The 24569-nt window shown below is 36.8% G+C and overlaps 1 protein-coding gene across 3 annotated transcripts in view; it reads right to left on the bottom strand.

The window, feature by feature from the left end:
- Positions 1 to 24569, bottom strand: part of LOC149088343 (2-oxoadipate dehydrogenase complex component E1) — an 846788-nt gene that overhangs the window by 88976 nt on the left and 733243 nt on the right. For all 3 annotated transcript variants that reach the window (XM_089247246.1, XM_089247241.1, XM_089247249.1), the window contains one exon: positions 20916 to 21017. In XM_089247246.1, coding sequence (XP_089103372.1) covers positions 20916 to 21017 — 102 coding nt within the window. The remainder of the gene's footprint in view (positions 1 to 20915; positions 21018 to 24569) is intronic.

The following is a 24569-nucleotide window of genomic DNA, read 5'->3' as shown; positions in this document are numbered from 1 at the left end:
GACTGGTAAGAGAAGAAAATGTCATCAATGGGAGAAAATATCCGAAATGAAGGAGAAAACTAGATGCTTGGTCAGTAGGGCAAGCATGCATTTTGGCGCGCCCCCCCCCTCATAATGTTGAAGGAGAGATTAAAGAGTGAAATTTTCGCCCTTTCTAGCACAGTGCCCGGGGCACCAGACCCGCCGGCACCCCCCCCCCCCAGTTGCAGCCCTTGTAGACAAAATATTGTTTTACATATTTCTCGTAAACGTGAAGCTTTGTAACCACCTGCACTGCTCATACCCAGTCTGCCCATGCGCTAGAACGGCCCTACTTACTGGAGCCTCCTCCTCAGAAAAATTGTTTACGAATCCAAATTCGAAGACTTCCACCCCGCCCCTAAAAGAAATTTCGGTGGATTTATAAAACAAAAATTAGTTAACCTCAGGGCCTAACCCCTATCACCAGGACCACAAAACTGTTCTTGCACTGTGCTGCTGAATGACTAAATCCGCCCCCGTCCCATAGGCACTACAACCTGGGGTTGAAGATGTTTGAGGCCCTCCCCCCCCCTAATAAATTGTTCAGGGGACTGAGCCCCCAATAATTAATAAATATATAATGCAACGTACCACTGCCCCTCCAGTCCAGGGACAGTGGGACAAGAGATATCATCCGGCTCCATGAAAATGTTGTTAAGTAACTACCGAGTGCTTACAACACGATAATTGTATCACTTTGTGGACCGCAGACTAAAAAAGTACACGCCTGGGTAACACGTATATGAAATCGAATTATAATGCACTAATGCCTGTGGTGCAGTAGTAACTATGCAGAAATTATTCAAGCATCAATTAAACATTTTGAAATTAATTTTATCCCTGTTTTCATCCGCAAACCGAAGATTCTGAACATCCATGTCGGGGCCCAAATCAGACATCTGGGGTGGGGGTTATCCATGACCCTGGTTTTGTTAATCATTGAACGCATGTTGTTTCAATCTTGGAGCTCCCAGGCAGGGCCGTGACCAGGAGGGGAACGGGCGGGTCCGGTGCTCCGGATCTGAATTTTATCCTCTAACCTTTTTTCGGTATTACAAGGGGGCACCAAAATACTTGCTTGCTCCGACTGACCAAGCATCTATTTGCGGTCCTGTCCCAGAGCAAATGCTTCACTTCCCCATGCGGAAATCAGGCCCTGTTCTCTATGTTCAACAAGTAATGTGGGCAGGGCCGCAACCAGATGATTGGTCAGCCAAGCAAGTACATATTCTGGCGTCCCCTTGTAATTTTCCCCATTCTGATAATTCTCTTTCCGTTTCCCCTTTTGATTTTACAAACGTGCATACTTCCCATTGATTTAACATTGCATACATGGGTCGAAAAAAAAAATCAGTCAAAAATAAAAACACTTTCAAAAAAATAAAAAAAGTATATTTTGATAATCAGCGGTATTTGTGGCATCTACTCAGAAAAAATGACAGTGTTTTGTGAATTAGAACTATGCAAAAAAAATTATCAAAAAACAGTAATTTTACTCAGTGTTCCAATGGGAGACGGTCGCGTGAATAATCGGGTGACGTCACTTGATTTTTCGAAAAGAGTAGCTAGAAAACCAGTTTTAGAGCACCCCCCGGGGTATTCTCTCATTCGTTCTACAGTTCATCTTGCTTCATCAACTAAGCAGTTCTCAGTGTAGAGCAGGAAGCTCTCACCCTAAACCTAATAATGTTCAAGTATTCTGTTGCGAGCTGGTCCGGGTAGTTAGTGGTGCGTCCTGCAATGATGTGGTTGCAACTTCATTCAACGTGCTACGATATTCGACCTCTTCATGTGACGAGATGTCACTAGTGCCTGTGTTATCTTTTGTCAAATTAGTCGAGTGTCTTGTGTGGCGTGTCATCGATGTGCCGACAGGTGAATCACGATCTTGCCTCATTATCATCTAGCCCGAGGGAATTCTCTTAGCCCGAGGGTTTTTGATCATTTTTGTCGCACCACGGTTATTTTGAAAATGAGACCAAGCATTCTTTCCGCTTTTTTGACCACCTATGAACAATGTTCAGAAAACCTAAGCCGCTCGTCAATAAGAATTCCCAAATCGGTGACCCTAGTTGCATCCGGGATAGTGACACCATTCAACTCGTAAGAGAACCGTGGGTTGTTCAAACCAAAATGAGCGACCATACACTTATCAACACTAAACGTCATGCTCCATTCATTTGCCCATGCTGCAATCCTGTTTAAGTTGGTCTGGAGCAACTCCCTATCGTTTTGATTCCCGATTACACCCATTAGCTTCACATCATCTACGAATTCGCTAGTAATCCCATCGATACCCTGATCGAGTTTATCAATAAAAAGTGAAAAAAGTATGGGGCCAAGGACACTCCCTTGAGGAACTCCACTTGTGACGTCTGTCCAATCAGAGAATTCCCCGTTCACCATAACTCGTTGCGACCTATCTCTTAACCACGATTCTATCCAATTCAGGAAGTTGCCCCCAATTCCAATCTCGTGTAAACGCTTCAAGAGTTTACCATGTTGGAAACGATCGAATGCCTTCTGGAAATCAATGTAAACAACATCTAAATTTTTGCCCTTACCCAAAGCCTTCGTCACGTGATCATAGAAGCAAAGGAGGTTAGTTACACATGACTTCCCCTACCTGAATCCATGCTGATTATCCGACAATACATTATTCTCCTCTATCCACTTCACAAACTGCCTTTTGATGATAATTTCCAAAATTTTCGAGAGGGAACTCATCAAACTCACTGGACGATATTGGACACAGCTTCTCTACTACCCTTCTTAAATATCGGAACAACATTAGCAAGTTTCCAATCCCTTGGGACGATACCCTCAGGAACACTACTCCTGTATATCTGTGCGACTGGCCCCAACAATTCATTAGCACATTCCCTGAGGACCCTGGGATAGATATCATCTGGTCCTAGTGCTTTGCTTGCACATACATTTTTTAGAAGATTTAGGACCACCACGTCTTCTACTTGAATATCGTTGAGGATTTTATTACTCCATGCAACACCCGTATATAGAATATCATTATCTCCATTAAAAACCGACGCAAAAAAGTCATTGAAAGCACTACACATGCTCTCTAACCTAGAGCCTCCTATCGAGAGGGGGCCAACTGTCCCCTCACATCCATTATTAATGTATCAAGAAAAATGATTTTGGGTCAGAGCCAATGTTATCTGCCAACCTAGATTCAACTTCCTTTTTACTATCAGTAGTAAGTAGCAAACAGTTGATGGAATTTTTCAGCCGATAATCGGAAACGTTGCAGGACCCCTGTTACATGTTGATAATTAGATGCTTTATCTTCAGGTTCCTGTGCGATGAGCGATGTTACACTACTTGGCAGGACTGTGATAAGGTGGGATACCCAAAATTCTTTAGGGACCTTCGTCAATTTGAGTTGTCGTTCAGCGAGAGATAGAAACAAGGATATGTCATCCTTTTGATCATCGAAACTCGGGAGCAGTTTATGAAGTTCAAATCTAAGTTCTGGTGACGTTGACACAGAGCTGGCACTGTTATAAGCGACTTGGGTTTGAAGTTTGAGATTTTCAAGTTTGAATTGCATTTCCAACTTTCAGATTTCGATTTCTTTTTCCGCTTGAAGTGTAGCTTGTTCCCTCTGATCTTGACGTTTACAGTCCGAAATTCTCTCATCGATGACAGTTAGCAGGAATTCTTTCATAAAGTCCTTATCATAATCGTCGTGGTCAACTATTACAGATTTTATCTGAACGACTGCCATGTCGGTTGACACTGCTACTCCCAATGCTTGAGATAGAACGATGAGGTCTTTCTTCTTTCCTTTTGCTATCCATATCACACTATATATAAACTGATGTTTTGGTGAATTCTTTTGTGAATCGCAGAGCAATATAAAGAAATCAAACACATTAAACATTTTCACACTCAACGAACACTTTCGCGAATTTCGAAAAAACTGTATACAATTTCAGGTTGAAAACGAACATCAGATGAATATTTTCACACCCGACGAACATTTTCGCGAATTCTGAAACAGCTAATGCGATGAATTCTTTTCAGGTTGAAACAAACATCGGACGAACATTTGCTATGAAAGTTTCACTTACCAATTGATAGGTATGTTCAGGCTGAATGCTGACGATTTTCCTTGAGTTGGAAAAAACGTCATATTTCACTTTAGGCGCCAAATTGTAGCCTCGTAGGGTTGAAACTACGATATTTATTTTCAAGAAGGGACTATAAATTTACATGGTGAAGGAAAATCAGGCTTACAACAAAACATACACCACGTGGGCGACATCACAACAACTTCCAAATAGAAAGTTGTTGCCCTGTCTCTCCTGATGCCAAAAACAAATTCCATGTTTTCTTAGTGCAATATTCAGAGATATTCGAATTCGAAAAATGGAGGAAAGAACAGCGTTAAATACGGAAAAACCATTTTACCTATATTTAACATGGTTTTTTTTCTGAAAAAAAAAAGATTTTTTTCAAAGAGCCGAGCTCAATGCCTTATTGACTAACAAAACACAATTTTTTTGTTTAAGCTTTTAAAAAAAAAAAACACACATTTTTTTTATTTTAAATCTTTATCAAAACTAGGTAATTCCAAACGAACTACCTATTCTTAAATCTTTATTCAAAACTGATCAAAAACATCATAAGAGTGTTTGAGATTTAAGAAACAGTAATGTTATTTCAATCTTAGCACTGTGTTTTGAGTAATTTTTTTGTAATAAAATATTTTCTTGATTTTAATTTTATGAAATACGATTTAAAAATAACAATAGTTTTTAATTTTTGACTTCAAGATTTCTCTACGGATATTTTTTACGGAAGAGGAGAGTGGGGGGGGGGGGAGCATTTTCCATAAGGTTTCAGTTATACGATTTTTACATTTGTACGGCGCTTTGGGCAGCATGACTGAAACCTTTGTTTATATGTCGCGTTGTATAAATGAGGTTTTGTTGTATAGGACCTGAGCCCCCCCCCCCCAACATTTTCAATAACTTTACGCCTATGGTTATATAATCAGAGATGCCACCGATGCACATCAAAAATCTGGAATTTCAGAAAAGAATGCAGATCTGCCAACCTCAGAAGAAAAAAAATCACACTCTACTCTGGATGCTGAAGCGCTAAAAATTATCCGATATTTATAGCTGAAAATTTATCATCCTAGCCACCTGAACTTTATATAATAGAATAATATTGCACTGGAATCAAGTGCATCATTTTTTGTCAAAAATTTCCAAAAATCCTGAAAACTCTCGACTCAAAAAAGTAATTCTATATTTCAGACATGGTGAAATTTCGAAAATACTCAAATACCGAGAAAATAATGGTTTACTATTGTAAATCTACCAAAACGCAGTAATTATGAACTCAATTTTTGGCCCAAGTTCATTTATAAAATTTGGCCTGAATTGAAAAAATAAAATGCTACATAATGACCATAAAGGGTTAGGATGGCATGCAAATTTCGAGAAAATATTGATCCATTAAACAGAGGCTGTTTCGGCGCATAAGTCGCACCAATAAACCTGCTGCGGAAACTCCCAGCAGTCTTCCACTGTTCCATGTCTTCCATGCACAGGAATTTTCGGCTAGGTTTCGTGTCGTGGGTACATGGGCGGAGATGGGGGGGGGCATGACCCCCCACAAGGGCTAGGCTGACAAGGCTCCAGCCCTGGGACGATTTTCACCATTTTTTTTTTTTACTTTTTGATGCTATAAATTCAAAATAAAGGGGCCTGTGAAAGATCCCAGCCTAAAAACCCTGCTCCAGGATGTGGGGGGCAGCATCAATAATGGAGCCAACTGATCTGGTACATGCATGTATATGAATTGGCATCATCATGCCCCTCCCCCAGCCTTTCATGTCTATCTCCACTTATGGCCACAAGGAGTTAATAATACAAGGTGGTGGCATCAGGCACGAAAATTGAAGGCATTGTGGCAACCCTATGGGCTGACAAGCAAGCCCAAACAAACCGCTTTTCCCTAAACTTAACATGTGTTTTGCCAGATCAAATTCTTTTAAAATATTAATAACTAAATAAATTTAAGAGCCATGACTGTTTAATGCGTCTTCAGGTAATCTACACGATCCGATAATGGGGAAAGATAAAACCTTATCCTTATATATAAGGGGTTGTTATATTTTTATTTTTGTGAAAGGGGACTCACTCGTCACTTTTCACTCTCAACTCGTACCAAGTTCAGTGCCTTCACTCTATTTAAAAAATTAGATGTATCCCATTAATGTCTATGGGAATGTGATTAATTAAAATAATACGAAGGTCTAATAAAATGCAATTTTCATAACTTTTTCTTTTAACTGTTTATTTTGCCTTTTTCATTCATCATGATAGATCCGGAACATTTTGAAAGTGTTTCAGGCCCATGGGCCTTCGTATTAAGCTTTACATGAGGAATTTTTATTTCTGAATCAATTCTGAGGTGCTTGAGCACCTTCTGTCAGGGCCGTAGATAGGATTTTTGTCCCTCAGGGCAAACAGCATTCTGCTGCCCCTGTGCCTCAAAGTAGTAGGCTGTACAAATTTCGCCATCCTTCTTCTGTTCCACTCTCATATTCTTGAATACATGTTACTGAAATATATGCTGCCCATCCGAACCTTCCGCTATGTGAATGTAGTATTGAGAAAAAATGTTTTTTTTACGAGCTGCAATGAGTCATCTCTGGCCTATAGTATTTAGGAAAATAATCCCTTGGCCTGTTTTTTCCTTTTCATTTTGTACCCATTACTTTGCTTTTAAAGTGGTATGTGCACGAAAATTTGACAAAACATAGTTTTGAATTGAATTTGAAATTCAAAATTGACTGTGTTCAAGTTTTTGTTCTACCTGGACTAGAAGTATTTCTATAATATTTTAATATAAACAGCTGAAAGGCATTATATATGCTAATTTTTTGCATTAAAATGCTCTTTTTGCAAAAAAGGTCAGATTTTTTTCAAACACCGCTTGTTCAAGTGTCTTTAAACATTGTCTCTCTCTCAGCACTGAGGTGTTACATCTATTTAAAATTAAAATGCTGAAAAGATATGTGAACAAGATAAGGGTAAATTTCGGTTATTTTTGTAAAAGGTTCCATGATATTTCAAAATAAATAACTAAAATTGTAAAAGTTCTCATTCAATTATATAAATATATGCACAAAATTTGAGAAAAAAAATTAAGTTCCTGAAGTGAACAGAAAATTTTTAAATGTTTTTTAAAAATGGGGATGTTTCTCATAGGAAGCCACAGTTTGTTAGGGCTTACTTGGTCCCTTTAATAGAGCGACCACTGGCTTCATCTGGCAACCTTGAATCTCCATGCTTTCTCAACGGACGCGCTGGTCATGCCACCTCCTGTATCTTTTTTCCCCCTTTTCCTGCCGTCTATCATGATCTTCACGTGACCTTGAAAAATAGTTCTACTTCTTTGAAATACAAATGTAACATTTTACTGTACTGTATTGAGTGGCCCTATATGCTAGTGAAAAGTCACTTGAAAGGTCTCTCAGTGCAGCTTTGAGCTAGTGCCAGGCCATGAGTTCTGAATTTTTTGTGGAACTGAGATTAAGGTGCATTTTTGCAGTAAAGAAAATTGGAAATCTCAGGAAGAAAAAAATGTTGAATTCCTCCCTCCCAATGAGAAAATCCTGTGCACGCCATTGAGTTCGCATATACATCAGGTGACCATACGTCCCGTATTTCCCAGGACAGTCCCAGTTTTTTCTGTTTTTTTGGCCTCCCCCACTTTTTAGCGAAAGTGTCACTATTTTTCCAGTTTTTTACATGAAGCTTACTTCAATTTTTATGCATTATTGATTTCAAAAAATGAAATTATTTTCCCGCTATAAATTTTATTATAATTACAATTATAAAAAAGAATATTAATCTCTCACATTTGTCTGTGTGAACGTTTAATTTCACGGAATTCATTTAAATCCACTTCAATTTGCAACAATGCTTTATTACCCACCATTTTGGTGTTCACATAATTTCTCAAATATTTGGCAACTGTTTACTTTTGGAATCATTTTTGCCGATAATTGTCTATGTCCCGTATTGAGAATCCCAATTTCCCGTATTTCTTTCAAGGCAATATTGTCAGCCTATATATATACAGTACAACAACTCGCTACAACAACACGTAATGATGAACACCTCTGCAATGATATTTTTTCAAATATTGTTTAAAATTGCATAGTATAATGTCAAACTCTTTATACAGTGATATCTTTTACTACGATAAATCCCTCTATAAGAATATTGTTTTATAGACTTTGAAATAACTATACAAAGATATTTTTTTTATATTTTGTTCAATATATATTTAGTACTTGCTATATATTTTAAAATTTTTCACCAGTTTTTGTTCTTTCGAGCGTGTTTAATAAACATGGTAGATAGAGCAAAATACCAAAGTGTTTATATCATGTGTGTATATACACTGGTGTAAAAAATTAAGAGAATTTGCAGACTTGGTCAATCATCTCTAGAACTACTGTACCGATTTTAATGAAATTTGATATGTACATACAATACAAAACAAATAACCATTCAATAATTGTAATACACACGTATAATCGTGTGCAACACTCGTTGGAGTCGGAAGGTATGAAACAGCGGTTGCAGAATAAACAAAAAAAATGGGTTAATAGGGGGTATGGTCCCCTCTTACAGATATACAGGTCTCGCAGCGTTACTTCATACTTGAAATAAGGCAGTTTATCATTTCCTGTGGCAATTGGTCCCACTCATTCAGCAACGCTCTGTTTTCATTCCCTGGATGGTTCCCGGAGGGGGAGTTGCGAGTTACAATTGCCCTCCCCAGAGCATCCCAGACGTGCTCTACAGGGTTAAGGTCTAGAGATCTGGCTGGCCAATCCATCCGGCGCGAATATCCTCACTCTCTAGAAAATCGTCGAGCAGAAGAGCTCTATGTGGCCTTGCGTGATCGTCCATTAAAATGAACTCAGGGCCAACTGCACCCCTGAAAAGGTGAGCATAGGGCTCCAAGACCTCATCCCTATACCTCACACCAGTCACAGTGCCTCTTTCAAAGACATGGAGAGGTGTGTAGCCATCTAACATGGTTCCTGCCCAGACCATTAAACCTACTACGCCATAATGGTAGATTTCGCGGACATTGGAGGCAGGGTTGGGTTTTTGACGTCAAAAACTGGTTTTTCACATGACAAGCATCAAAAACTGGTTTAAACTGTCAAAAACTGGTTTAAACCATCAAAAACTGTCGAAAACCGTCAACAACCTAAATGAATGCCTTTTGATAATGTTTTGAACATAATAGGTATACAACATGATGAAAAACTTACTTTTTGGCATATTACAATGTTTTATTTTTAAACATTAATTTATTACAATAATTAAAACAAAATGTTAATTATAATTTGCAATTTTGAATTCTTCAACATAAGAGTCTAGAACATATAAAACATAATTTTATGGTTTATTTATCTAAGCTACTCATTACCTGTGTTCAATTTGTTAAGTGGATTAGAGCTGCTTATTCAAAATATGTATGATAGTGTATCAGGGTTAGGTTTTTGACCCCAGAAACTAACTCGGTATTAAAACTATCAAAATCTTGCTGTCAATGATGTCAAATAGTTTTTGTTAACTTGATAGATATGTTAAATAACAAAATACTTACTTTTATTTAGATTAAAGGGTTTTATATTCAGAATTATAATTACTGAGGAAAAATATATATTTTGAAAAAATATATAAAATAAAACATATAAAATTTCTAACGCTGCATCTGTTAATGCACTAACTAAACTCATTTATTTTCTCCTAAAAATTTCTTAGATCAGGGTGTATAAATTCACACAGCTTTAAAGAGTATTTTCAACCAAAGCAGAGCTGACAAGACTTGATACCCAAAGCATTTGTTTTGCATGTTTGAATACAGCTTCAATTGGAAAACCATTGCATTATAAATACTAGTAAATGTACCATATCATAGTGCAAAAGTAAGAATAACTAAGTTTGACATACAAGCTAGCATTGCCAAATTAAATGACATTTTAGTCCTACAATTTAGTATTTTGATCGCTAGATATATTTCAAATGTTATGTGCAATAAGAGTGTTGTTTTAAGTATCAGTGGTTATCTAGATAATTTAATAATAACAGAAATCAACATTACATACATGATGTAATAAACTTTTTTAAACACTTATCTGTTGTAAAAAGAGTACAGCAGATAGTTTATATCAATGCATATATATAAGCAGTTGAAGAAATTTTGGAAGGTCAAGAATCATCTTGAATCAAAGAATGTCAAATCGTTCCACAGTTTTCCCTTCAATGTTCATGTTATGCTTTATTCAAATTTTATAAGAAAAAAAAACCATATATTGTCCAAAATAATTCTGTCGGGAGTAGAAAATTATTTTAGAATCTTATTAAATATTTATTCTTTGTATAACATAGTCACTTTAAACATTACATGCAATTAACGTGTGCATTTTCATTGGGAATTTTTATATCGAAAAGCAATATTTGAGGTTTTTGACAAAGGTTTTTGACGTGACAGTTTAAACTGCGGTTTAAACCGTCAAAAACTGCCTTGTGTCAAAAACCTGCCAACCCTGATTGGAGGGTAGGTAGCGGGTCCCTGGTTCTCTACATATGAATGTACGGTGAGAATCTGTGCTGCTTAGGCTGCTGAACCGGGACTCATCAGTGAAGAGAACGGTCGCCCATTGATCCATACTCCATTCCCTATGCTCTCTGCACCATGATAAACGGATTCTCCTGTCTGTAGAAGTGAGCGGGACGCAAACAGCAGGTCTTCTTGCAAACAACCCTCTCTCGTGAAGTCTTTTGGAAACATTCCCCCTTGATACACGGGTTCCTGTGGTTGCATACAAGTCACGAGAGAGCTGAGAAGCTGTAGCACTCCTGTTACGCCTCGCTATAATCGACAAATAGCGATCTTCTCTGGCCGTCGTGGTTCTTGGACGACCTTGCCCAGGCTTTCTCTCGATGGATCCGGTATCCTAGAACTGTTTCTATAAGTTACACACGACGCTGGGCGTTAAATTGAACTCTCTACAAATCTGGACTTGAGATTTGGCCTGCTTCTAGCCTCCCCACAATTCGCCACCTCATTCCATAATCTAAACGTTGGTGGTTACTCATTTTTACTGTTACAATTTGAAATTAACCGATTGCTTCAAAATAACACCAAAAAATTCGCTCAGGTGTGCTAGCAAACGAAATGCATCTTAACTTCCGCGAGCTTATAAAGCCTGTTTCTCTACTGGCTCCGCCTATGCACACATGTACGCTTGCGTATTTGACGTACAAGATTTGCATTTTTGTCTAGAAGCAGTGGTTTTACATTCAGGTCAGTTCTTTTCATGAAATTCCATAAAATATGCAAATTCCCTTAATTTATTTCACCAGTGTATATTTGTACATGTTGTACATATCTATATATATAAAATTGATTTTCTGTGTGTGTGTGTGTGTGTGTATATTTTAGACCGATCGTCGCCAAATTTTACATATATACCAAATGGGACCCGACTTGAACGATAGGCTACTTTAAATTTCGTCAGAGCAGGGCAAGTGCCCCAAATGGGCAAAAAAACGTTCGGGCAACAATGGTTTTTGAGCCTCAACAATCACTTTCAGAACGTTTACTTTGGTTACCGTGGTTTCCTAGCAATGCATTTCAGACGTGTATATGCCTTTACAACGGTTTGTCACTTCTTTAATCCTGTTAGTATAATGTATACGCATAATAGTAATTTATGCCTTTATAATGGTTTGCCACATTTTCAATACTCTTAGTAATGAGGCTTCTTGGATAGACGTCATAATCATCATCAGCATCCCTTTGAGGGTCAGGAAAAGGATGATTCTCATAGAAAGCAGTGTTAAAATTGCTGATTTTACTGTAGAAATGTGGAAATATTGGTGGGGTTTTCTGTCACATCAATAATTTTAAAAATTGTATAAATTCGCGATTTTTGAAAAATTGAGTTCGCTTAGGGATATACGAAGCCCAGGAGATTAAATATGAAGTAATTAAGCTGGACCTACTTTTGACTTATACATTCATGCAATAACATTGATTTCAACCTCCTCAAGCATGAAAATTAATGTTTCTGTACTGTCTTTTAATATTCAACTCCATAAATTCATGTAGTTTAGGATGTTTTAAAATTAATCATGGGTTCGTAAAGTACATCAAAGAAATTCCACAGCTTTAACTAAGCATTTTTGGAAGCTGAAACAGGCAGATGGATAACTTGAAGTTCAGGGTGGGGGCGGAATCAAAATACCTAGCGCCCCTTGAAAAAGGTAGAAATGAAATTTATTTTTATTTAAATCTAGATTTGTTTATTTCATTAGTCGCGCAGGAAGTTGTCATATTGGTTAACTTAGACACGGTTTGTATGTCCCTCAAAGAAAGAGGGAGATATCACGTGATCTAAACAGCCTCGTTGAAGAAAACCCGGGCAGCGCAGGGAATTATAGCTAGTTCACTATATTTTATACATGTTGATTTAAAATACTTTATTATATAAATTTATCACTATTAAAATTACTATTGTTTAAACTTGAATATTTACATTGCAGTTGAGTATGAACACATCCAGACACATCCCCCCGGCAATAATGACCATGCCCCCCGCCTTCAGACTTCCAAGTCTATCTCCGCCTATGGTGGTGTGAGAAATGCCTATTTATTGGCGGCTAAAGACAAGCAATAGTTTCGGGGGGGGGGGGGGGAATTCAAAACGCACAGACAACAAACGTGAATTTTTCATTCTTCCCTTATTCAATCATGACCCTCACAAGGGTGGGGTTGACAGGACTCCAGCCTTGGGGCGATTCACATCATTTTTTGTTTTTTCACGCTATAAATTCACCATAACGGCCCATAACTAAAAGTGTAGATTATTGCTGTCGAGTTCTGGGGGTTGAAACAAATGTAGTTTTACATCACCTCATCAGTGTAAAAATCGATGCCCACGAAAGATAGTTTTTCTTCCCCTAAAATTTGCAGTCCTCTCAAAATTGCAGCCCAGGGCCAAAAGTTTTTGTGGAAACATCACAGTGTTTTACACACAGCATGTTATTTTTCTGCAATGACTGATGAAATACTGATATTCAAATAAAACTTAATTTCTTTGAAATTTATTTTTCCCGTTCCGTGGGCCGACAGAGCCATTTGAGAAAATCCCAATACATTTTATGAGGGAACTGAGCCTTCTCCCCAATAATTTCTGAAAAACAATGTAACCTCCATGGCTCCCACATGGTCCCACATAGGGCCGGCAGGGCTCCAGCCCTCGGGCCTTTGGATAATTATCATTTTTATTTTTCATGCTATAAATTCATTATAGAAACGCCGTGAAAAATCTGGTTCGGGGGACCCTACAAATATTCCAGCCTAGGGCCCTGCACCAAGATGTGGGGGCCATGGTATTCTTTCTCTCCTGCATACGCGCTTGAGTCCAGTATATTCAGGATGACCAGCAACTTTCAGCCCCCTTCAATGTTTTCCCCCCTTCATGTGGGTGCTTTGCATGGCCCCCCTCTCCACATTGGTGGAGTTGACAGGGCTCCAGTCCGGGAGCATTCTTGTCATTTTTTTTACTTTTAATGCTGTAAATTTACTATGTAAGGGCCCATGAGAATCAGTCTGGCTAGGGGCCCCACCAAAGATTCCATTCCTGATGCCCTGCGACCGGATGTGAGGGCCATGCCACGGCGTATTGCGATTAAGTTCTTTATGGGGGTAATACACCCAAATGAATTTTATTAATCAATTAAATTATTTTTGAGGTGAATAAGTACTCAAAAGCGCATTTTTTTGGTGGTACTAACAACGCGATTCAGAAAAGATGCCAACAGCACCAGAAATTTCAGGGCATATACAAATACAACACCACAACAGACAAAATGCCCAACGAGGTCGCTGGCATGTGTGATGATAACGTTGATTCTCGATCTCGATATAACAATAATCCCTCTACAACGATTTTTTTTCTTGGTTCGCAGTCAAGGTTTCACTGCATTTCATTTAGCTATTGTTTATTTGTCTCGGTGTTATTAGTCATTCAGTATTTTGTCAAAAATGTTTTGGCCTGGGCTCCCGAACTCGATAAGTAAAATATGACTCTCGGAGTGTACTTGTTTCGGTTTCAATCAATTTATCTGTCTATTTTTTAACCTTTCTTTTCCTCCTGCTGCATCGTCTGGAAGCCTCCTTTCCCAAGGGTCACATTCAAACGGGTCTAAATCAATTTGTCGCACTCAACTTGTTGCGGGACAATTTGTCACAGCGTAAATTCGCCATGCTAAAAACTCGTCACGGTACAAATTTGTCGCAGACTCATTTCATCGTGGTACAAAATTGTCGCAGGCTCATTTCATTGCAGTACAAATTTTCCGCAGACTCATTTCGTCACTGTATTGTCAATTCGTCGCAACAAATTTGAATTACTTTAAAATTCATTTGTTTGTTTGATTTTATAAATAGCTGTTTTGGCGTAAAAAATGGAACTAATTTTTTTTCTCATTTATTGGAAATGTTCCCCTTTCCCATCTGTTTTAATTTTTAACAAATGAAGGAAAGTATTCATTGAAGTCATCGAGGGACATTGGAACGTTCACCAAGATAATAAATTAGGATCCAATAAATTTTTAAAATTTAATTTTTACCATATCCACATTTCTGTCGGGATTTCCACTGCTCGCAGTGAGGGGCGTTGGGAGCTCACCCAAATATTAAATTGGGATCAAATAAATTTTGAAAATTTAGTTTCCATCGTATAGGATGCGCTTCCCACTTTCTGTAAGGATTTCCATTAATAATAAATTAAATATATTAAATTAAAATAAATTAAATATGAGATAATAAATTGCGATCAATGTGGCCCCCCAGCAAATGATTTCCATAATTCACTATTAAATGTTTCCATGCAAAGAATATATCTTAAAGGAATTTTTTATGACAATGTATCTAAGTTTCCTGTGTAACAGCTGCAAAAAGTATTATTTTCAAATTCTTTTTTTGCAATGCAATGTACATTTCAAATCACTTTGTATTATCACACTGAAATAATATTCAAACACTCCGACCATAAGCACCAGAAACTGGGGGCTGATGCCATTTGAGTCCCCCTCCCCAACTCCAATAACTCATGAGTATACAATGCAATGCACCATTTAGTCTCCTGAGTACGGGTTTGAGTCCCTTATAAACGGAATGAATGGCGATTTTCAGCCCCCCCCCCCAATGTTTCCTTCATGTCAGCACCTTTGACTGGCCAAGGATGCCAGAAGTTTTGGAACTTGTCTTGATCTTGAAGTAGGAAATTTTGATTTCTGAATCATTTTCCTGGATGCTCATACCCATTTCATAAAGTACCCTGGGCACTCACAGCACCCCTATTTCTGACACCATTGAAAATGTCAATCGATTTTTGATTTTTTTTCTTCAACTCTAAAGCAAAAAGAATGAAATCACACTATTAATTAGCCCATTGTAAGTAACTTCATGTACAATACACTCATGCGGGTCCAGTCAACAATTACTAAAAATTTCTTCTTACAACACAAGTGAATTAACATTAACAGACAATATAAAATGATATTCAGAGGTATATTTACTGGGTGGGGAGAGGGTATGCAGGCTTTATCGGTAGATGACAAGTTCAAGTGAAAGGGCGTAACCAAAATTGAGTAATTGGTGATCAAGAACATGAATTAGAAAGGAAGAAGGGAGGCAAGGTTTGAATAGCCCACAGGTGGGAAAACTATAAATCCGTCTCTGATTATAGCCTACATTTATTAGGATAATTTTAATTTTAAAAACAATTTGTATTGTACATATAAAAACACTCCACAATATCTAAACCTTTATTTATTTTCAGTGCTTTGAGTATCATTTTATTTGAACACTTATATAACTTGATATCGCAGCAAAAACCCGATGATGATTTATAGAATAATAAGTGATGGTATTTTGAACTAAAATAATTTTCTTTTTTTTAAAGATACGTAGAAGATTTCAATTTTATTGCAATTTAAATTGAATTCAAACAATTTAATTTTAAAAAGTACTACATTATTTTTTGTCATCCGTATAATCTGTATCTCTCTTTAAGATACAACAAAAAACTCAAATAAAGAAAATTGATAATAGGCTAATTCATTCAAAGTTTTTCTAATTTCGGAACATGAATTATGGGGGGAAAACTTTTAAACACACACGCAAACCAACATATCATTTCCACGTTCGGTTTTGCAATATTCCATGTTTTTGCCAACAGAAAAATGTAGCCCAAGCACACCAACCTTGTAACAAAAACTTAGACGCTAATGAAAACTATGTGAAAATATTCAAACAAGCCAGCCAAAGATATGCGATTGATTATAAACATAAGATTAATGGTTATATTATATCTATGTGACTGACCCATAGTCATCGTTCTTATTTGTGATTACATGGTCTTTGCCGGTGCTCATCCTGTGGGCAATATGAACACTTCATTGAATCGTCATTCATACATTTCTACCCTTGATCCGTGTCCAACTCCCTTCACTGTGAAAAATAGAAATCCCAACAAAAGCTGGAAAAAGCGTGCAGCTTATACGGTGAAAATTAAATATTAATTTAATTGAATTATGTAACAGGCAAGCTGTTAACAAGGATGTACAGCAATACTTTTATTCACGAGACACGTGAAATTTAAGTTGTACCGAGAGATGAAGACATTCTTGAGGAGTTCGATTTTAACCTTCATGACGAAGGGTTGTGTGTTTCGCAGATTAATGCAAAATAAAGGAATGCTTCATGTTCGTTGCTTCGTATACACCTCACCAATTGTCACAATTATTATTTAATTATATATTTCAGGTCCTTATGGAGACACTGAAATTTTATCACAGCAGAAATCAAGTATTTAACATTTCAAATTTTTATAAGTGAATTTTCAAATATAATTAAATTTATTTATTATTTATTCAAATATAATTAAATTTATTTATTATTTATTCAAATATAATTATATATGCAGTTAAATTTTTAAATGTAATTGATATTGTAATTTTAATTTCGATGACTTTTCCGTTAACTGCATGTATACTTTTGTTCATGTTTTTTATTTCACGTGTAAAACAAAAACCTACATACAAGCTCGCGTGGAACATGTACAGTGACGGTTAGACGAATTGACACGGCGGTGAACTTGTACAGCTATGGATTGGAGCTGCGACAAATTTGTACCATGATGAATTAGAGCTGCAACAAACTTTTAATGCGACGAATTGACACTGCAACAAACTTGTACTGCGAAGAATTTGTACAGCGACAAACTGACGTGCGACAAGTTGAGTGTGACAAATTGACCAGCTACGCCCCAAGACCAGTGCTGTCTTAATGCAGGGTCTAGGTCAATTCGTCGAGCTCAACTTGGCGCATCACAATTTGTTGTGCTACAAACTCATCGCAGTACAAATTTGTCGCAGAGTCAGTTCGTCACGGTACAAATTTGTCGCAGAGTCAGTTCGTCACGGTACAAATTTGTCGCAGAATCAGTTTGTCGTGGTACAAATTTGTCAAGCAGTCAGTACGTCTATCAAATAAATTTTCAAAATACAGTTTTCATGGTATAAGCCACACTTCCCGCTTTCTGGCGGGATCTCTATTTCTCGCAGCGAGGGGCGTTGGGGGCAACACACCAAGATGATAAATTTTCAAAATTCAATTTTCACGGTATAAGCCACAGCGAGGAGTGTTCACAAACACACCAAGATGGTAAATTAGGATCAATGCCTTTCCCCCCCCCCCCCAGCACAATTTCCCTAAGGGGTCATTCAAGTATTATGTCAGCATCGAAGGGGGGGGGGTTTCGGATTTGTTGACTTCTGATGACAGGGGGGGGAGGGGGTTTGAAGGTTGCTTACGTCATCAACCACCCTTTTTTGAAGATATGAAATATTTTAAGCTGCTGATGAATTGGCACTGCAACGATTTTGTACTGCAACGGATTGGCAGTGCGATGAATTTGTACCACGACAAATCGCCATTGCGACAAATTTTACCACAACAAATTGATGCTGATGCGCGACGAGTTGAGTGAGACAAATTGACCGGCTACGCTTAATGCATGGGCCCACCCTGGCATGGCCCGGGGACTTCAACAGAATGCGGGCCTCACAAAAATGAGAAAAAGTAAAAATTTGAGAATTTGAAATTTGAGTAAGAAAAATCGATTGTCCCTGGTGCCCATGATGCTCTAAAGACAAAGAATTAAAATTATTTCTTTGAATAAATTAAAATATTGAAAGAAAATATCCTTATGTGCTATATTTTTCAATTTCTGTTAATTTCAAATGTTTTTTGAAGGTAATGAATTCAAAATAGCTCTGGGACAGATGCTATGTGCCCCCTCATAATGTTCACATAAAACTGAGATTCTATTACAAACCGATAAAGTGGTGGAAAATGGGTTTAATCATTAATTAATGATGGTTTTGATCATCAATTCTTTAAAACCATGCTAATGAGTATTCTGAAATTGAATAATTCTATCGTATGTATTTTAGTTTTTAATCAATGATTGGATTTTGTTGATTTAGTTGGATTCACGTTTCAAGTTCTCAGATAATTTAAATTGACAACCATAACCACACAGTAAAGCTCAGGGACATTTGAGTATAGTGTTTCAGAATATTGGGGAAGCTTACATTGAAAACAGAAAGTGATACATAATACATAATGCAGGGTTCTCAAACCGTGTGCCACGGCACCCTGCAAAGGTTTTCTGTAGAGACTCTGTTAAACTGCTCTGGGGAGCCGCAGATAAGCATTGATTAGGAAAAGAGGTGCCGGGGGTGGAAAAAGTATGAGAGCCCGCATAATATATAAGTGTATGAGAGGCCCCACACAACCCCCAACACTGCCTGTGCTAGGATCTTTGACGGGCCCCAGGCAAAGTGATTTTTCTGAGGTCCTATTAGGCAAATTATCGAAAGTTTCAACCAGATCTAATTTTTGTGAGGCTCCTCTTCTCTTGGAACCCCGAGCCGTGCCAGGGTAAGCCCATTCTTTTTGATGGCACTCCCGCCCTTACCCTAAGGGGCCCAGTGCATCTCAACAGTTTCAGACATGAAAAATATTTGCCCGAGTTTATATATTTGGTGGGGGAAAGAATCGGCATCCATTATTTTAATATATACAACAAAACCATAAAAAAAAGTTAAATACACAATTCAAACACTTAATCTATCTTATTATCTATAAAGATCTTCTTGTTCTAAGATCTAACATCCTTATTCTGTTGAAACTTGGCTTACTCTATGCCTTCTGAATGCATAGGAACACCCAGGCACGCCTCCAGACCTTAGGTGCAGAGACATTAGATCCTCATGACCATTAGATCTGCGTATAATTTTCGAGAGAATAAGTGGCAAATTAAACGGTAGGTATTTTTAGCTGGGGAGGGGGGGGGGGGGTTGAGTGTCTCGGAAAAAACACTTTGTCTTACAGGCCTCCCGTAAGGCAATATCTTGAATTTTTCAAACATCTTTAAAGGAGAAGGATCCCTTCTCTGTGTAAGCCTTTGGAGTTTATGATGTTGATAAAAATACTCTGGGCTTACTTTGTGAAATTTTTGCTACATCTTTCAAAAACTCAGCTTAAAGCGAACTCTTGTTTGCAATATTATTAGTTCTTCTAGATTTGAGATTTAAATATTGCAGCTGCGGCCTTAGCATATGCCTTTCATCTTGTGTCAAAGAGGAATTTAAAGATACTTTAATTTTCAATATGATCTGAGGATTTTCTACCGAATAGTTGATGTTGGGAAAAAAATACAATTCGATAACTTTTTGTGGTGCCCCTTTTCTCTTGATGCACTAAGCACATCCTTACTATTTTGCTTAATGGTTAATCCGGCCCTGAGCGGAAAAAACTTTTTCTCATTTCTCTTTGAGAGCCTTAATTGTTTTTTCCACTGAGGGCAAAGCAAGAATTGGGGAACGAGGGCTGAGACTAAGGTGAAGAAATGCTTGGCTAGTCAGTGAATATCTGTTGTTTAAATTTTGTGGACCTTTTTCCTAAACTGTAGGCCTATTTTAATGGCCATTTTGAATTTGTCAAACAAGGCTAGTAAGTTCTCTGTGTTATTTGTGATAAACATGTGATACAAAATATATACAGTTTTTGTATAACAAAATATTTAAGTTTAACATCACTTTGTTACATATTGCTCCTATGAGGCTTGCACAATTTTTTCTCCGCAGATGATCGGTTACCTGGACACACCCAGTCCCCAATTGTTTCGCATAATTGATGCTCCACTGTATTACTATTTAAGATAGCTTCTTGATTTAACCCACTATGTCTATCGTACTGTAAAAAGTGTAAAGTTTGAAAGCACCAAGTTGACTGGATATCAAGTGAAGGCAATTGGAAAGAAAGTCACATTTTTCTGTGGGGAATCAAACTATCAAATTTGCACTTTCTGGCTGTACTCTACCATTAAGCTGCGGAGGACAAGATAAACATGTTGGTGCAAATTGAGAAGCTATTCATGTTTAGATAAGACCACCATAAATATTTTATATATGGGTATTGTATCATATTTTAACATGTATATTAAATGTAGTCTCCAGTTTTCATAACTGCATTTTTAATTTAGTTGCTGTATTTAAGAAATATATGACATCAATATTTGTTATAGGCATCTTTTATTTGAATTGTGTTTGTGAATTTGTGGGTTGTTCTACTTTTTTAGAACAAATGTTATACTTATACAATTGCACTGACCATTTTTAAAAATAATCAAGACTGGTATTTTTGGTAGAAGATAAAATTTAAAACCCAAATTGTTTTACCTGTTTGCGAAGTAAGTGGAAAATCTGAGCAGGAGTAGTGGGATACACAACTGACCAATTTACACTATCCCCATCGAGATCACTTTCACTGCTGTCGCACATCTGAAAAATTTAAATAAAAAGAAAATTAATTTTTTTGAATAACTTTAAAATACAGTAAAAAAGCAAAAACTTCTTCAAGGTACATCCAAATATGCCACTACACTTGAACTTGCCTGGGTCTCAGGATCCAGTTTAAGTTGTTGGCAAAACTTGGGTTGCTTTTGAGTAAAGATGGGCCTCAAAAAAAAATGAATTGCCCCCTCCCCATTAAGCAGTAGCACCCTGTGAATAAAATCAATTCCATATTTCCCACATTGTTCCTCCTTGTGAACTTATCTGGAGAATTTAAAAAGTTTTCGATAAAACGAGATTTTGGCTATAAAGATAAGCTAAAACATGCTCAATCCAAACATTTACCAAAAACCAAAAAAAAAGTTAAATTTACTGATTTAACTAGATTTAGTTACTTTTATTGCTAAATATTATACTGGTAAAGAAAGCTTACAAGGAAACCCATCAACACATGTAATAAATCTAAAAAAAATATAATTAAGTTACCCCCCCCAATAGGTCTCCTTCTGATTGATTTTCATTTAACCAGTCAGCTGTCCAATTAATTTCTCAGAGCGTTACCCGCAGTGCCCACTGTTTTTTGAAGATGCACGTGCTTTATCCCTTATTTTTCATTTTATTGGAAGTTTGGAATATTAAAATATTTTTTTACAGCATTTTTTTTAAGCTCGAATGTGTCGAGACATAATTTGACACCCCAAAAGTGAGAGGGGTGGTCATAATGTCCTATGACTAAAAGAAATGCTGTTGATGGATTTATGTGGAACCGTAGTAGTTGAACCTTTGCTAAAAGATATACGAGTAATAAAACAGATGCATCTTCCCAAGGGAGTTGGAAATTGAAACAAAAGTGATGGGGAATACAGCAGAACATGACAAAGATAATAGTAATAATAATCTGAGACCTTGAAATATAATTGTCAACTCCATCTAGTGATGAGATAATAAAGTAGAAGGATGGCTGTACAGAGATGGAAGCACATGTATGACAAATTATTTCATCATATCTATGTGAAAAAGACAGAAAAATCTGTGTGTCGGCAAATGCCGTTGTAGGCAACACCATTACGTATATCAGCGACGGCAAATACCGTCTTAACCCCTTGACTGGTGAAAAAGACCTTAATTCTTTCAATATTAAGTTCTTATAAATTAATGATTCTGATGATTCTCTTCCAATTCATGTACGTCCTTGCACAGTAATTTCCAGCTGCAGTGGTTTTCTTTTCTTTCCTTGACAACTCTGGTCATTACTGCCATTCAACTGCTACATGTCACATTTAAGTAGGCGAAACAGGTACTAGTACTGGTCTGATATACTATGCAACTGGGATAACAAAATTCTTGTGTATGTTTTGTATTCAGTAGTTGGTGCCATCTATTTGCCAAATGATAAGAAAAAAAATTGATAGCAGCCACTGAAAAAGTCTGGGAGTTACCATACCTCCGCAGTTACCCGAAAAAATAATTTTGAAGAGTAATTTCACTCCTGTTTAAAATTAAGGGGTAATTTTGTAAAAAGACTTTATGAAACAGAGAAATAACTCTATTAAAAAAATTATCTAAAATTTGAAGGAGTATTTTCACTCGTCAACAAAATTTGGAGTAAAATTGCATTTTTATGCGTGATTCATGCATCTAGATATGTATTGGCGAAACCTATCTCCACATAGACATGAAAGTCTGGGGGTAGTAGTTGGAAAAAGTAGGCCAAGGCAGAGTACTCCCCTTAGACAACATAGTCATGCAATAATTAAAAAAATCCCCAAAAAAATTATATATTTTTTCATAGCACTTGAGTATCTTGTAAGATTGACTTGAACCAAAAAAAAAACAATTTTTGCCAAAACAGGGTACTGCCAACAACATGTCTTTTCTGCCTCTCCTCAGAATAAAAATTACTTTATTTTTTGGAGTCTTCCACAGTCGTCCGTCAACTTTCCTCAACAAAGTACAGAAAATTATGAAGACATGTAAGTTTTTTAAGAATGACACTTTCAAGGCTACTTCTAAAAGCGCAGTGCAAAATGTGTGAATCTAATGCAAATAAGTCAACTTGAACTGGATGGTATTATTTGCATTACTCGAAAAAAATCACCAACGAATAAGGAACTAGGAAATACTAAAAAATTCCTTATGCATTTTGGCACGCTGTAGGTGTCATTTTCAGAGGATAAGAATATCACGATGACAGAGTATCCTACTTGGATGATTACCAAATCTTCAATCTCGACTGCTCAGCAGAATGAAAAACTATACGTCTGCCCAGGTCAAACGTACAAGAATGAAGCAAAGAGCCTGTGTGCCATGTGCAACAACCTGATTAGCTGCTTGCAAAATGGAGATATTCGATTGGTCTATTCAAATTTTCTTTAAATTCCCACTCAAAATTTAAGCCACGGCGCTGCAATTGCTGGTGTTGATTTATTATTTACATTTTAATAAATAAATTATTACATATATGCATTGTCCATATTTTTTTTAAAGGGATTTGTTTACATTTTATTGTTCAATGCTAGTGTAATCGTTTTCGACAAATGAATAACTTTCATTTTTAGCTCTGTTGCATTGTAAATATTGCTTATGCCTCTGCACATGCCCTAAAAATACAGAAGATAATTGAATGCTGCAAACCTAGAATATGCCTATGAATCCAACTGCTTTGTAATGCAAACTTGTTGTTTCACCTATACACAAAATGTGCATCACAATTTTGAATAATTCAGTTCATTACTGTCCCAGACCATGAAGAATACAAAATTATTTTTCCCAGGCAGAAAGAAGTTTTTAATCACTACTCTACTTGAATCATCAAATTAAACAAATAAAAAATTAATAAACCAAATGGTCTAACCCCCTACCCCCAAATAACCTTCAAAAATAATACAATTTCTACTTTGGCAGAATCATTAATTGCAATCAGTAACATTTGTCAATATTTTTCAAAATATCGATGATTCCCTCCTAAAATTAAAATCAATTACAAAAATTTTATTGCTAGAATTTGGTTAAAGAGTAGGAAAATTAAGACAAAACGGAGAAAGTAGGACATTTTACACACAAGTAGGAAAAGTACGAGTTAACTCCCGTAAAGGGGTGGGAGCCCTGTCTCCCTTACAGGAGTGAAAATCAAAAATTCAAACAAATTCAGAAATTTTCTCTTCACACAAATAAATAACATAAATATGGATGGCTTTCTTTATTTGCTGTGAAATCGAATACAAAATGCATTTCACGATTTTAAGATAGCTCGAAAAAAGGTTGTTTCTTTTAAATCGACAGGGCCCTTACCTGACTGAAAATTAAAAATTTAGACAGATTTGTGGAATTTTGTGCTCACACAAAAGCATAACATAAATATTGATTCATTTTATTTATTCCCTATGAAATAGGGTCCAAGGCATGGTATGTTTTGCAAGAGTCAAATGATCCTGTTTGCATTTCAAAGTTAATGGAGATTTTTTTCTTTATATTCATGAATATGATACATGTTACTTGTCACTTAAAACTATGGAAATTGTTTGCTGTGAGCACCAAAGG

This window comes from Pholcus phalangioides, unplaced genomic scaffold (assembly GCF_987345545.1).
Source record: "Pholcus phalangioides strain wild (caught in Gottingen) unplaced genomic scaffold, Ppha-v1.0 ptg000003l_1, whole genome shotgun sequence".
NCBI lineage: Eukaryota > Metazoa > Arthropoda > Arachnida > Araneae > Pholcidae > Pholcus > Pholcus phalangioides.
The sequence above is the reverse complement of the archived record's forward strand: the minus strand, read 5'-3'. Positions and strand labels throughout refer to the sequence as shown.